The 15,785-nt window shown below is 44.4% G+C and overlaps 1 protein-coding gene across 1 annotated transcript in view; it reads left to right on the top strand.

The window, feature by feature from the left end:
* DNAI1 (dynein axonemal intermediate chain 1) overlaps nucleotides 1-15,785 on the top strand; it is a 141,296-nt gene that overhangs the window by 95,927 nt on the left and 29,584 nt on the right. The window contains exons 17-19 of the mRNA XM_058826171.1: nucleotides 2,156-2,304; nucleotides 3,153-3,252; nucleotides 15,535-15,720. Coding sequence (XP_058682154.1) covers nucleotides 2,156-2,304; nucleotides 3,153-3,252; nucleotides 15,535-15,720 — 435 coding nt within the window. The remainder of the gene's footprint in view (nucleotides 1-2,155; nucleotides 2,305-3,152; nucleotides 3,253-15,534; nucleotides 15,721-15,785) is intronic.

The raw sequence follows: 15,785 nt of genomic DNA, 5'->3' as shown, positions 1-15,785 counted from the left end.
TGAGCTTTTTGTAAAGTTTGTGGTGTTTCTTCAAAATGCATCTTGGGAGGAAAGCAGCTCTGTCTTACACTCAGAGATAATGATAAGGATTGTGGTTAATTGGTGTGGGGCAGGCAGGACTGCCAGAGCACAGTGGATGCCTTAGGCTAAAGCACACAAGGTTCATTTCTAACAAGGGACACAGGTGGGAGTCTGCCCTACAGAAATCTTTTTGCTGCTGATTTCACAGAAAAAAAATGCAGATACCCTTCCTGTCATGGATATTGCAATGGCAGTTCTGTGGATCAGCACATCCTGAATCATGGTGGATCAAGGACTTAGTCCCCACAAGTCTTTGAAAACAGGACACTGAGCATTACAGTTCTGTTGGAGGCAGACAAATCTGGTTAACATCTCACTCTTCAAAGTTCTCAGGTTTTAAGGACCTCCAATTCACACACTTGAAAGGACAGATGGACAAAGCAGCTTCTCTCTTGTGTTAATTACTTGTGATCCGCTCTGTCTGTTTCCAGCAAAGTGACTTTCAAAACAATCCAAGTACTGATTTTCCTGGTGGCTGAACATTAAGAATTATGAAGTAATGTTATGAAACATGACATTAAAGGAGATTTCTGTCCCACAATTAAATGGAGGGGCAGCAACACAGAGTATGCAACAAACTATTAGCTATAAGCTACAGCTATTAGGTATATATTTATTAGCTACATAAGCTATAACTATTACTATTATAAGCTATAGACACTGTTGGTAAATCTCAATGGGACATGAGCCACTTTCTTGTTTCCATTTCCTACCACAAGAAGGCTCTCAGGAATGCAGGAGCTGCTACTGTGGGAATGGTTTAGCACCCTTATTTCAGTACCTGCACCAGTGAACAGTACCCAGGCAGTAAGTGTCACTTGTAATAAGCAGTTAAGCCTTATGATTAGTGAGATCTTCGGTTTGCAAGAATTGATGTCATGTAACACTTCAGCAATCCTGCTACTTGGGCAGATGATATGGTGCTGCATTCAGTAGGGAGTAATGAAAAGTCATTGCTGTGACAGTAGTGAGGCAAACCAACAGAAAATTCTGAAACCAGCTCTAAGCTGCTGTATGGATACAGCTTGTGTGAGAACACAAGCAAAAGGACATTTCATGTGAGATTGAGTCTTTGTTGCTAGTGAAGGAAACCACTAATGTGCTTGGAGAGAAGGAGGTTTGGGGAGGATAACCTAAAATTTCTGTGTACACAGAAATGACAGAGTCTGGATCAAATCTCCTTGCAGGCAATTAGATTATAATTTCTCCCTGCTTCATAAGCTCATACTCAAAGTGACTTTTCCAAGGGTGCCAATTGTTTTCCTTTTCCAGCTCTTGAAGACATCCTTCATTTTTCAGTTCAGCAGCATCAACAGCTGTGATGCTGCTGGTCTGACCCTTGCATATCTGTGTAGGCATTGTCCAGTTCACAGGATGCTGTTGGCTCCCCTTCAGCACGCCTCTCTCGCCTGTCAGGGACATGCCTGAGTCCTGTGGCTCTCACACTGCTCTGGGAAGTCTCAAGTGGCACAACAGAATGAGCTGCAGAGTCGTATGATGTCCAGGGTGGTGACAGGGGAGAACTTACTGCAGCTTTCCAAAGTCCTTAGAGTCAAAGGGACTGGTAAGACATTCCTGTGCTGACAGCACTGTTACTGGAGGTTTTAACTGTGCTGCTTCAAATGCACACAGAGCTGTGAGTGTTTGTGCTCCTGAGCAGTACACAGTGCTGGGAGCACACAGTGCTCCTGAACAGCACAGGGATCTTCTCCCCTGCCTTTCTTGTGAACCTTTTACACAGGAGAAGCACAGCAGGAGCCCGGGCTGGCAAGAAGGCAATGTAGCTCCCACAGTTGAGAATGGTCTCTGGGGTCTGGCTGATTAAATCCAACCAGACAACTTCAATTCCTATCTCTGTGTGTTGCAGAGGGGAGCAGGATGTTGCCTGCAAGTAGGGTGAAACAGCATGTGCTAAATTATTGATTTTCTGTAGCACCTCTGGGTACCAGCCACCTCTTCACAGCTAGCCCAAAAGATCCTGAGAGGCCATACAAGTAATCAGAGGCATCTTTCTACATGAATTTAAGCTTCAGGAGGTCTAGCTCTGATTGTTGAATAATTCTTTCTATTGCAGTGTTCAAAAAGTTATTCAAGCCAGTTTCTGGATGTGTTTGAAGCCCATCACATGGCTGTGGACTCAGTCAGCTGGAATCCCTTCCACTTGAAAGTTTTCATTTCCTGCAGCTCTGACTGGACAGTCAAGATCTGGGATCACACCATCAAGTAGGTCCTGCTGGGTTCTGGTGTGGGCAAGGAGGTCCAGCCTGACATGCCAGCAGCAGATGTTGACTCTGCTCATACCTCAGTTTCAGTTTCCTTCCCAGGTGTTGATAATGCTAATTGCTTTTTTATTTTTTGTACTCAGATTTGTACTCCTCAGGTATGAGATACAAGATATAACACCAGCCACCCCAGGAACTTGCCAAGCAGCATAGCTCAGCACAGAGCCTGACTGCTTCACTTCAGATCTGGCTTCCTTTAGACAGGAGCTACTGTGGCAGAGAAATGCCACAGAGAAATGTCAGGTACTGGCTTATAGCTTCAGGGGCCAGAAATCTCCAAAGAGCCAGAGAAGAAATAAAAATTGGACCATTTTAAAATATGGAATGGAGTTCAGGGTTAGTGGTTAAGAAATGTCTGGTTTCAATCAGGAAATTGATTTTGTTGTAAATCAGTCAGAGTCACATATTTCCTGTTGCCAATACTGCTGTAATATTCAATGTTGTTGTCAAAAGTCCAGAGAAGGGTGATAATTTTTTCCCATATGGTTATTAATATTAACCAGAGAGCCTCCATCTTACTGTGTGTGTTGGGAAGAAGTTTTCAAAATGCTTTCAGAAAGAAAGAAAGAAAGATGCTACCTCTCTTCTCATTGCAGCAGGTCAAATTCTGACCCATTTGTATTGATGCTCAGCTTCGCTTTGCCTTTGGCTCAGACCCTGGCTGTTTTCTGACATAGAGAAATACCCCATCTCCCACTTCTGCAACATCCAAGCACTCATGGCTTAGTGTCACACTTCCAGAATGGCATGTGTTTAAATGAATTCTTCTCTCTGTGTCTTTTTTTATAGGACTCCAATATTTGTTTATGACCTGGGTACTGCTGTAGGGGATGTTGCGTGGTCTCCTTACTCCTCCACGGTGTTTGCTGCAGTCACCATCGATGGCCAGGTGAGAGGCTGGGAGCAACACTGTTCTGATTCGAGCTGAGAGAAAGTCAAAGGAGATTAGGGCTGAGCGTGGGAATGGGCCAGCCCTATCCTGGCCAAGCCTAACAGGGAGCTGTCAGCAGGAACCCACCCTCTCTATACTTTCCTGCCTTTGGCATACACATCCCTGGGCATTAATCTCTCAGTCCTTCTCAAAGCAGGTGTTGCTAATGCATGCAAGTCCCTCCCTGTTCTCCTGTTAACCATGTGAGTGCAGGTGTGCAGCTTGTACATGGTATGACTAAAACACTGAACTTCCTCCATATGAAATCCCCAGTACATCCCTGGGGATGGAGAGATAATGTTCCAGATCAGAACCTCCCTGTACAAGCTGATGTCAGGGTGTTTATTCTAAACTTTCAAGGTGCAAAGAAACAAGAGAATAAAGTGGTTATATACTTACACTGATATTTAAAAATCTACTATAGTAATATGCACAGGGTCAGGCAATAGAACTTTGTTCCAGTTAAATTAAATCAATATTTTTGCACCCTGTGTGGGGCTGTCTTTAAGAGTAATAGTTTGATAATGAACATCATAGACCAGTCCTAATATTGCCATGATGGCAGTTATATTTTTGCCTCTAACCATGTATAACAGTAGCTCAGATGGTTAATTTGGGCTTGGCAAGTAGCCAGGACATGTAGCTATCCATCAATACTGGTGGAAAACTATAAGAACACATTGCTCTATTACCATGAGCTTTATGTTTAGCTGGTATAAACTGGAAAATCTGTGCAGTTTGGCCAGAGTTACTCTAGCAAAAGAATAGCCTTTATGTATCCCCATCAGTGAACTGATGCCTTGGCTACTTTATTGTAGCTTAACCTTTATGTTATAGCAAGAAAATAATTTCACTGATACACTGTCTCAGTCTGTGAATTTTTGTCTCTCCTGAGCAATAGAAATCTCTTCACTGGGTCACAAGGTCTCCCTGGAAAGCTCAGGATGCCACAGCCTACAGAATATTGATGCTCTTCCTTCACAGTCAGGGTCAGGATTGGGTCCTTCTTTTGTGGGTCTGTCTGTCCCCAGTCTCCCATACACCAAATGAGGGGCCTGCATGAAGGCAGTGAGTGCATTCAGTGCATCAGTCACATCCTCTGACTTGTTTTCCACAAGTGGCACTGAGTGTGCAAGGGTTCTGCTGGCAGTCACAGCTTTGATTGAGTGCTGGGGTAAGCAGGGCAGAGAGCTGTGGGTACCCCAGCTGTGTCCTGGTGCCTAACTGTGGGGAAAAGGATGGAGATATCTGCAGGCAGGGATACATCCTGAGCAGCATGGACAGATGGAGGATAAAGACTGTGTACTTGGATTTCCTAGTTACGTGGTCAAGTTTTGGCAGTGATAGTTCATCTCTAGAGATGCCTCATGCCACTCTTCTTTCTCAGAGCTTTACCTGTTGCATAGAAGCTGTTGTGGTCTTGGCAAGAGTTTGCGCTGTGGGGTCTTCCCATCCCACTCACAGGTTGTCCACAGCATCCATGGACCTGGGATCTATATGAAGCTACTGATAAGGCAGAAGTCTGTTTGATTTGGCAGCACTGCACCTAGGGTATCTCATGTGGCTATCCTTGGATCTAATTCAGTAATCCTGAATATAACTTAGTTTAATAGGATCTAATTCTGCTTTACGCTTTCTGTCCCAAACTCTGAGAAGAGTGACCATCAACCAGGAGCAGTCCAAAACTGGGCTGGCTAGCAGGTCCAGCAACAGCTGCCTTCCTATTGCAGTAGGCTGGCCAGGGCTGATGCTGAAAGGAGTACTGGGCCTCTGTGTTAGCTACTAACCATGCTGTCTGCAGCAGGGTGTCTCTGAGACATAGCTTAGTTGCTATTGTTGAACAGAACCTTCTAGATCTGCAGTGGAAGTGGAATAAATAGTTGTTTACAGCCTTTTCTGTTCTGGATATATTCCACTTTGTAGCAGAGTGCACTTCTTGTGAATAACTCAGTGCGTCACAAAGGGCAGGCTCCATTAATGCTGGGGAAAAAATCTGCATTAATAGGATGTTCTATGATTCTCCAGAACAGAAAAATAGAGGACATGAAGCCAGAAAATAAAACATTAAAGGTCTCCTGTTTGCAAGCAGGCTCTGTCTTGGCATCTGCACATAGTCATGCCTGCAAAATTTGAAGGTGGCCTGGAGGTCATTTTAAAATCAGGACCTAATTGCAATCTTCAAGAGATACCTGGCATATTCTGTAAAACACTTTTCCTTATTCAAGCTGATGCTATGTGTCCAAAATGTATATGAGCCCCTTAAGACTGACTTGGAAATTGGGGCATTTTAGAATATAAAAATCTCTCAATCCCCATGAATCCAGGAGGTAGGGATTTAATAAAAGCTGTAAATAGCAGGGTCATTATGATAAAATGTGTTTGTTGGCAGCTGGGCATCTGCTTTGGACCACAGTGCCTCTTCATAAATAACCCAAGTGTGCACATTCCACCACTGGTGCAGTGGATAGTAACTGCTACTACTGCTCTCCATCATGTTCTGGTTAATTTCCTTAGTTTCCTGCTCTCCTTGCTGATCATTTTATTTCAGAAAGATCATAAACAGAGATTCATAAAAGAGAACACTTGTGTTGTAGGTGGTAAAAGCCTGACAGGAAGTAAAAGGCTAGCTGGGATGAGAGACTCACTTTGGAAATAAAAAAAAATTTGAGGTCAAATTGAATACCTGGACACTTCCATTTAAGGTACAGGAAATGTGGAGATATTGGTCAGATTATTTTAGGGGCAGAGGGCAGAAAAATTGAAGGGATGGAATTCAATCCTGCAGCATTCAGCAGCATTTGCTTTTGGGAATTTGCTTTAGGTCTTAAACTTACATTTAAAGCATAAAAAAAAATAATTGAAACATGTAAAAATGGGAGTCATACCTGAAATTTACTCTTGGTCATCTTTTACTTACTTTCATTAAGGAAGGAAATGGTGTTGGCATTTCCTCCAGTTCTGTGTGTGCAGAATTCATGCATGAATTGTTACACCTGTTAAAAAAGCCAACTACTCATCTCACAAGTGTCCTCCTGGCTGGATCCCAGGCTGTGGGCCATAGCTGCCCTAAGTAATGGGTGTGATGGTGTGGTCAAACTGGGCTTTTTCAGCCTGGAGAAGGGGCCCAGCAGCCTGCCAGTATCTCCAAGGAGGTCATTGAGAAGCTTGAGCCAAGATCTTCACAGCAGCACATGAAGTGATGCTGAGGCGCAACAGCTGAAGTGAGTTGAAATGAGGGGTTTGGGCTGGATATGTGGAAAAACTTTAGCTCTGAAGGCAGTTAGGTAGTGAAATAGCTTGCTGTCTCTGTCTGTGGGCGGCTTCAATACCAGATTGGACAGAGCCCTGAACAACCACGTCTGTCTCCAGGGTTGACCCTTCTTTAAGCAGCAGGTTAGAGATTTTTGTGAGTCTCTTTCAACCTGAATTGCCTTCTAATCCTGTGACCCAGTGGTATGTCCTGTGTGAAAAGAAGGATCACAGGGGTTTTTACCACAGGCCTGTAAACAGTACAAGGCCATTCCCTCTCATGTTTTTGTGGGCTGTGTTCTTCCTTACTAGTTCAGCAAGAGGAAGATCCTTTTATAACCATCTGTAGTAAATACTCATAGCCTCAAGATAAATGCCATTTACACTCTGCAGGGAATACTGGTCAGACATATGCTCCAGGGCTTTCCCCCATTAATGAAACTGTTGACCTTTCAAGATGTGAAAAACTTGAAACAGCCCAAACCTTCAGGAAGTTAGTTAATGGTTTGTGCTGCTGCTCAGGAAGAGAGTGTGCTTGTTCCTGCTTATGTAAATGTTTTATTGTTAGTACAACTGCTTTGAATGCGAAGCCTTGAAGACCAGTTTTCTGGTCTCACAGGATAATGTGCCAAGGTTATTCTGTCAGCTGGTCTTGATGCCCATCCTTTCTCAGTGAAGAAACACTGGCACATGTGTGTGAGTGTACACAGAGGAATTTGCAGAAACTTGCTGCCCATTTAGCATGGACTTGAAGCTAAAGCTAAACTCTGTCTCTAAAGCATGAATGATTTTGCAGACAAGAAGCTTGTTAAACCTTTCAGATTTGCAAATATTTCCCTGGGTATTTTTTACTTAGTCCTGCCTGTCCCTGTAGGGCATGAATCAGGGGTGCCAGCAGGCATCTCATCTGTTTATACTTTTGCCTGGAGGTGTCAGGACAGTGAGCATGACTACAGATGCCCTTGCTGCATTTGAATCTTGGCTCCTCCCTTTAATTAGGGGAATTATCCATACTTATGGGGCCACCACTAGCTCTGCAGGGCTGGGAAAAGGTCTTTCCCAGCTCTCTGCACCATGACCAGAGCAATTGCAGGGATCTAAAGACACTGAATGTGCAAGAGTCTCTTTGCCATCACCCAGAAGGACCTTTGAGTAGGCTAAAACAGGTAGAAGCTTTCTTAAAAAAAAAGAAGCTTTTGGCTTGGAATTGTATTTGCAGCATAAGTGGCTGTTTCTTGTAAAACTGTTCATTTTCTTCTGCTGCAAAACTTAAAAGGCTCATTCTTATTCCCTGCTGAATCTTTGAGATTGATGTGGACTGCTGGAGAGTCAGCTTTAGAACAAGGGCTGGTGGCATGTCAGTGCTCGATGAGATAGATGGTCAGAGTCCCAAAATTAATGCTGCCTTCACTTTGTGCCAATTAGACTGTTCCCCATTCTCCTCCCTTGCCACCAGACACTTTGTGCATCAGCATTTCTTTCCAGTAGCAGCTGTTTTTAGGGAATAAAGCTGGGCTGGAGGACTTTGGTTTGCTGTTGCAGGCTCTGAGCCCTCACTTCTACACTGATGCAGCCCCCATCACATCATAGCATGCTCTAGTGGCCTCCAAGCCTCACATGGGCATCAGGAATCTCAGGACCCTACTGCTCACTCACATCCACTATCTACTGATTGCTGGTGAGGTGGCTTTATCAGCATAGTAGTTAGTTTCAGTACAAACTCAAATTTAAACCCCTTTTGTCAATGGCTTTACAGAAATAGTTTTTTTACAGAGAGACTCACAGGCCAGTTTATCATTACTAACGCTATTACTCTTTCTGATTATGAAATACAGCGTTTTGACAAAACTGATCCACTGAGATTAACTTCAGGCACACAGGAACCAAGTTTGCCTTTTTCTGCTTCATGGATGTGTGAATCAAAAAAATTATTTTGACAGCATCTCAAAAGATTTTGCTTGTTGATTAATCTGTTAGGCTTTGTGTAAAGACCTACTGGGGGCACAGAGTCCAACAGGAGAATCTGAAAGAGTTTATAAAGCTGCCCCTCTCTGCTCTTAATTAATTAATTATTTCACTGCTAGAAATGACTTCTCACTTAGGTTTGAATTTGCACATTTGGACTTTTGTTGTTTTGGCCACTGAGAACCTCCAGCTGTGTGTCAAATCCTTCTGTACAGAGACAGCAGCTCCTGAACCTTGATCTTTATTCCTTGGCATTTTATAATGACCTGCAATCTGTGCAGGTTTGTTTTAAATGCCAGGCTCCAAACCATGGCAGTTCAGTGTCTGCCCTGTGTGCAGCTTTGCTGGCCTGCCATGGGGTGCAGGTGGCAGAGACCAGTGACTGCCTCTCCCATCAGATGTGGTGCTGCCCTTTCTTGTGCAACTGCCTGCCCTTGCCCTTGCCCCAGCCTACAGTGCTGACTCTCCCTGGCAGGGCATAGCCAGCACCCTGCCAGCATGAGAAGAGATGAGGCTTGGTCAGGGTGTGAGAGGACAGTTTCAGCCTGACATCAGGGACTGAATGACCCACTGACTGGGGGTCACAGCAGAGAGAGCACAGAGGGACTGGCGCAACTGGGGTATGTATTCAGATAGCTCAGGCTTAGGAGATTTGCCTTGGGCCACTCAAAGGACTGGTTGAAACAATCTCCCTGTTCTTCATCAGGTCTTTGTGGTGGATGGCAGAGCAGGGAAGTGTCAGAAGACTGGAAAGAAAGACTCTTTGCCTAGTATTCAGTACAGTGACAGTGCAGAGGAGATTAGCCAGCCTAAACAAGCTACCCAGAAATATCCTGGGACAAATCATTGGTTGTTCTATTTGTGAGTAATGGTGGATCAAGGAGCAGTCAGTCTAGTAAGGTTACACTAAGGCTGTATCACATAAAACCAATCTAATGCCTTTCTTAAGAGTAACAGTTCTGGTAGATCAGAGGAAGGGGATGTAGCACATGCTTACATGTTGACTTAAGTACACTGCTTTATCCTAGTCACTAAGACATTCAGGGGAGAGCCAGGCTGGCAGAACTGCTGACAAGCAAGGAATTTAGCTTGGATAAACAAGCACCTTCTTGTAAAACAATGTCTTGGGGTTTCCAGAAGAGGTCAAATAGTCAGCTTGTCCGAATGAATAGCAGCTCTTCTGCATGCTGAAGCTTTGATTTCTTACTGACTTGTGGGAGCTGAGTCAGATCACCTAAGGCTGATGCTGCTTTCCTACCGTGTCAAATTGGGAATGACCCAGTTCTTACTGAATGAGAAGATAAGAGATACAGCCCTACAGTTACGTCAGGTGACAGGCATTCTTTTCCCTGCTGTGTCATGTGCCCTGAAGCAGCAGGCTGGGATGCTGCAGGACAGAGAGATGTGCTTAGCCCTCTCCCATACCTCAGAACGTGCAGCTAGTTCCTGGCTGGCTCAGCCCAAAACGTAGCTTTCACATGTCTGCTCATCCTCCAAGCAAAAAGCTGCCTCTGAACATACCTGTAAAAGAGCTGGAGCCTGTTCTTTCACGAGTAGCATGGAAGTGCTGTGAAAGGCCATGAATTTTATGATGATCTGAGGATCAGGATTCCTGTGTTGTCATTGCAGAAGCAAGGAGGCAATGAATGATTTTTGAGTCAGGTCTCTTTTACTCCTGCCAGAACCCTGACTGCCCTACGTGTCAGAGGGACCAAGAACTGTCATACAACATTCATTTGTACCTGAAAAATGTCCTGCCAGAGAAAATTACCTGTATTCCAACCTGTTCTTGCTACAGTGGCAATACAGAAATCAAGCAAGCTAAGGTCTCCAGTGCAGGGCAAGCTGGGCTGCCCTGCCTTCCCAGTGCTTTTGGCATGCTTCAGTAGCTGTCATGGTGTTAGACAGAGTCTGGGGGTGGCCTGCCCACTTGTTAAATGTATTACCTGAGAGTTTGAAACAAATAATCTGTGGAGTTCTCAAATGGATGAGGGATTATGATTCAGTCAAGAAAATGAGGTGAATCGATCAAAAGGACAGTGAAAGCCAAGTACTGAAAAAGATGTCAACTGGTAAAGGGCAGCATGGTATTAAATTATCCCTCACCTTTTGATCTTACACTGATTTTATTCTTTGTTGCCAAGTTACCGGGCATATCTGCCTTGTTCTTACACGCATAAATATTTCCCCCCAGTCTTGGTTCTGGATGCCATCAGGTTGTTTTCGAACATGCTAGCATTGTCCAGCCCACTGCTGGGGAATGAAGGCTTGTAAGACTGGTATAAAAGTACAGGAAAGGCTACAGCCATGGCAGATTCAGTAGGTGTTTAAAGACAAAATAAAGGTGGTGTCAGTAAAAGTTGCTCTTCAGCTCCCTTCTTCATGAGCCATAAGAATCAAGTAGTTTGTTCTGATGGCACAGAATCTGCCAAGGGTTCTGCCAAGGGTTCTGCTTCCCTCCACATTCCCTTGCATTTCCCTCCCTGTTGCCTCAGGGCAGGGAGTGAAAGGGTATAAGGACAGAGGTCCAAGTCACCCCAGAGGTGCTGAGCAGATAAGAGCCTGGGCTGGCTTTCAAGCTGTAAGTGCAGTTGGTAGAGCAGGTAGGGAAAAATAAGTTCAAAACTCTGAATGTGGTTTGATGCTGGAGCTGTGGTACTTGCCTTCGACATGCACTATGCCATGCTTGCAGAGGAGCCATGTGGAGTTGAAGTGGGGAACAGCTGTACTTTAGGAGGTAGAACACATTAGCATGATTTATAGACAGAGGAGCTGTTGGTCTGGCTGAGACTGAGCTGGATTTCTTCTTCGGCTGTTTGGAAGTCAAGCATCAAAGCAGTGCATTTATGTCAAACATTTTCTGCAATGGTGACACAATAGACTTAGATCCATTATTGCCTGTACATCAAGCATGAAGAGAAGCTCTGCTGTTACTGTGGTGGCAGTTTAAAATAGTTCTGATTGGATAAAAAGCATCAGAAACTGCAGAATTCACTTGGTCTCACTTCAGAGAAAAATGGTCATCTTCTTAAATTCAGTGCTTGTTTTCAGGGACTTAGCAGAATTGCTGCCCTTCCATCAAGAAATTTGCTTGAACATCTGCCTGTCTTATCTACTACCAGCCTGTCCAGCACTTCAGTACTGTGGGTCTAGGTTTCTTTTGATTGTGGTTGATACCAGCTCATAAATCCCCATGCTGCAAGGAACTGCTTAACTCAGCAGCTTGGGCTTCATTTGGAAGGTGCTACATTTTCTCCTGCACTTTCTTGGAACAGGCACAGAGCTTTACAAGGATCATAAATAAAATTGCTGTCAGAGTAATTGGTTACTGCCCAGAGTTTTATTCTCCTGTAGTTACGGGTGAAACAGAACGGAATTCTTGCACTTTCCTGTTTCAGACATTTTCAGAGTTATTTTACATCTCTCTTTGTGTCTTTTTCCATGTTTCTTGTTTCTTTTTCCTTTGAGCAAGCTGCCACATATTGCTCCTAAGAACTCTGTAAAAAAGAACTGAAATACCCTTACCCATTGTATTTTTAGCTCATTAGCAGAAAAAAAAATAAGGTGTCCACTGTGGTCTACAGCAGGCAGGTTTCCAGGCCTTCCAGAATCCTCACTTGTTTCTACAGAATCTGCAGAAGGTATCGAAATGAGCTTGTCAGGAGGCTTCTTCCTTCTCTGCTGATGTACAGCAAAATGGAAATACTTTTGAGATCTGAAAAACAAAGGTTTGAAACCTTCACTCTCTAGTTTCTAAATTGCTCCTGGATGAGTGTGAGCAAATGTGATGGGTCCAGGTCTCAGCACCTGCAGTGAGGGACCAGCCTCGACAGCATGAGAAGAGGCATGCAGAGCTGCTAGACAAGAGGAGGACTCTCACTGGTTTGTAAACTCTGAAAGGATAATGACATAAGTAACAGCTTTTATAAAAATGCCCATTTATACCAACTGCCTGACAGTGTCTGAGTATCAGTTCTTGTTTGGGTGCTGCTGGATGGGTGCCTGCCCTGGAACCTGTTCTCCATGAAGGAGGTTTTGGATGTGGTTCTGGTTCTGGTCATCCTGTCTCCCCATGAATTTGATACTGGAGTCACACATGGGGTTGGGTAGCCCTTGTGGTTGCTTTTCTCTGGGTCATATACTCTGAGAGGGCTCGTCATGCAAAACCTGAGAGGCCATCTCTGTGTGCAACTAGTGATCTTGAGGCAGGGGCCACCATGGCAGTAGGATGGAGAGAAAACTGTGTGTGGCTGGTGAGTCTCTGTGATGGGAGATCCAGCTAGATCCCACTCCATAATCCTTAATTTCAGAACCTGAGCTAGCAGAGAAAGGGTCTAAGGACTTTGAGACTAGGGGACTAGGAGCCTCAAGGAGAGCTACAGGTTTTAAATCTCCATTTCTTGGGGCAGAAAACCCTAGGCAGCTCTACAGATGGTGCTGGTCACATGTAGCTCTGCTGCTTTGAAGCACTATTAACCTGTCTCTAGTGCTGTGGGAAGCCCTGTGCCCCTTTTTAGGCTACTTCCCAAAGCAAAATCAGTGTTGCTCTGACCCCATTTCCCTTTCTCCTAAGAGTAACTGTGAGTCTCTAAATCAAAGCCTCTGAAGTCCTTCTCAGTGCCCGTGACCCACCCCTCCATCTGGTGTGTCTGACAGCTGATAGGAGGCTGACGTTTCTAGCTGAAGAACTGAAATAGTTTGTTCTTTTCCACGATTCCCTTGGCAAAGGAAAACAAGCCCATTTGTTTAGAAGCTCATAAAAGAGGAGCTTTATAGTAGGAACATTCATAAACTTGTTTGCTTTTGACCTTCTCCACATTGCTGATGGTTTCAAGTTCTTGTCCCAGGCATTGTGCTTGTCTGGGCTGTTCGTGACATTTTTGAGAAAGAGCCTCACCCAGAGTAATTTGAATTGCTCAGCACTCCAGCACTGAGCCTTTGGCCATGCCATCTTTATCCAGTGCAGGGCTGGGCAGGATATGTGTGTAGGGGGGTACATTGACAGCCTACAGAGAGCAATGCAGAGCTGGCTGCCAAGAAGAAACCTGGCCACTAATTCCCTGACACTATTTTTTTTTTCTCTAGATTAAATGGTGCTGCTCAATCAGTGAGCATTTCCCAGGCTCTTAGATTACTGAATTAATGAAGGCAAGAAATCAGATCTTTAATGAGTATGGCTCATGGGAGACTGATGTTTTTGAAAGAGTGCTTGTTCCTTTTCTGAGGTAGTAAGACAATAGGTGTAAAATACAAGCCAGAGAGCTTTTTGCCGAGAGGCAGGAAATTGAAGTTACCTTTGCTGGACTTTGAGACCTCAAGTGTCAGGTCAAAATTCACAATGTAATGCTGGCATCTAGTAATTTGAACAAATAAAAATGCTTCTGTGCTTTCACCTATGCTTCTACTGACTAGGGAAGGGCTCTCCAAACTGCAAATCCTTGTCTGTGGCTGATGCTTTGTATTCCCTTCTTGAGTTGTACTGTCATGGATACTGTCCACTTTTCAAGCACTTTCCCATTTTATTTTACTTCAGTCTGGAGGCAGTGTTCCTCTTCTTGTTTTTTTGCATCTGTGAAACCTTTGTTCTCCCACTCAGACCAAGGACATCACAAATTGCTAGACTTTTAGTCCTGTGAAGACACAGCAGCTCATGAGACTGCCTGGGACATGTGCTTGCACATGGCTCAGCTCTATGCTATAAAAGGACTCAGATAAAATTCACTGAATCCTTGCTGTGTAATGGGAAAGTACATGTAGTGATTTGATACCTTCCACACTCTTCGGAATAAGCTTTTATAGTGTAGCATTGTCTGATTTCAGATAATTCCTAGATTCAAATTGTCAGCATGGCATATTGTTGAAATTACATGTTTCCTTTGTCTCTAAAGTGCTGGTAAACAAGACACAGCTGGAAGGAGGTTTACAAGTAGTTCAGTTCTAATTTCCTCTATATTCCCACTATACTTGTTAGCATAAAGCATTCCCTTCCTAATTTTTCTGAAGATAGAAAAGGGAAGAGAAACATAAGGCTGAAAGTCTTCATGGTGGATACCAGGTGGAAATCCAGGGTGCTGGAAATGGCTCACCTCAGCCCTCGGTAAGAGAGGCACATCATGTTTTATTAGCTTTTGCAGTCTGTATCAATAACTGGAGCTAATTGCAATTATTGGGAGATAATGTTAGGTTAATTCATTTTCTTGAGTAACTGCCACTCTTTCCTCTGCACAAAGAAATGTGCATTATTGTGCAGCTGTGGATGTGGCAGGTCTGTGTCACTGGGCCAGAGGTCCGAAGTCCATGCCAGTGGGACTCCTGCCTGAGTGCGTCCTTGGGCCTCTTTCCCTCCATCCTCACCTTTCCTGTTTGGCTTATCTTTACCTGGCTCTTTTCCTGACACTGTGGGAGAAGGACATGTGTGCAGATGTAGTGTCTGGGCTGGAGTGAGCTGCCAAGCTGTCCTGTGCTTCTCTGGCATTACCCCAGGGTACATTTTAATCATACTACAGCTGTTCCCATCACTTCCCCATTACCTACTGGTCTGTGTCTTTACTATTGTTATTATTAAGCTGAAAATGTTAGAGAGCTCTGTAATAAGCACTAATCAGAACTTATGACAGCATTCCCCATTTTGGGCATCAATCTGTGTTAGTCTCTGATTCAACACCTATTTGTCTCATTACTTGCACTGAGAAGGTCTGTGGGGTTAGCAGTGCTGGCTCTGAGCCTTCTCCAGCCCAAATCAGCTGGGGCCTTGCCAAGGCTTGCACCCACAGCAGGGAAGTGGTCCTCTGTCCGTGAGCCCCTGCAAGAGTGGGGGCAGTTGCTCACAAGCAGCATCTGACTTCTGCACACTGGTTACTTAAAAGAAGACCACATCCCTGAGCTCGGATGGTAATTGTGTGCTGTGGCTGGGACGTTATTTCAACAGAACCTTTTCTTTCTGATTTCTCCAGCAATCATTCTGTCACTGAGAGATGTTTTTGGGTAATTAATCCCTTTTGTGTTCTTTGCTTTTTTTTCCCCCAGGCCCATGTGTTTGATCTCAACATTAATAAGCTTGAACCTCTCTGCACCCAGCTAGTGGTGACCAGGAAGAAAAACAAAACAACACATGTCCAGTTTAATCCTGTCTACCCTATTATCATTGTTGGAGATGAACGAGGCCTCATCACCTGCTTGAAACTCTCTCCCAATCTGCGCAAGAAGCCCAAGGTAAGGACAAGCTGCATTCCCCCAACCACAGAAAGTCTCTTCAGGCCTTGTCATTGTCTCCTCTC

This window comes from Poecile atricapillus, chromosome Z (assembly GCF_030490865.1).
Source record: "Poecile atricapillus isolate bPoeAtr1 chromosome Z, bPoeAtr1.hap1, whole genome shotgun sequence".
Classification (NCBI taxonomy): domain Eukaryota; kingdom Metazoa; phylum Chordata; class Aves; order Passeriformes; family Paridae; genus Poecile; species Poecile atricapillus.
This window is presented reverse-complemented; position numbering and strand designations above follow the sequence as displayed.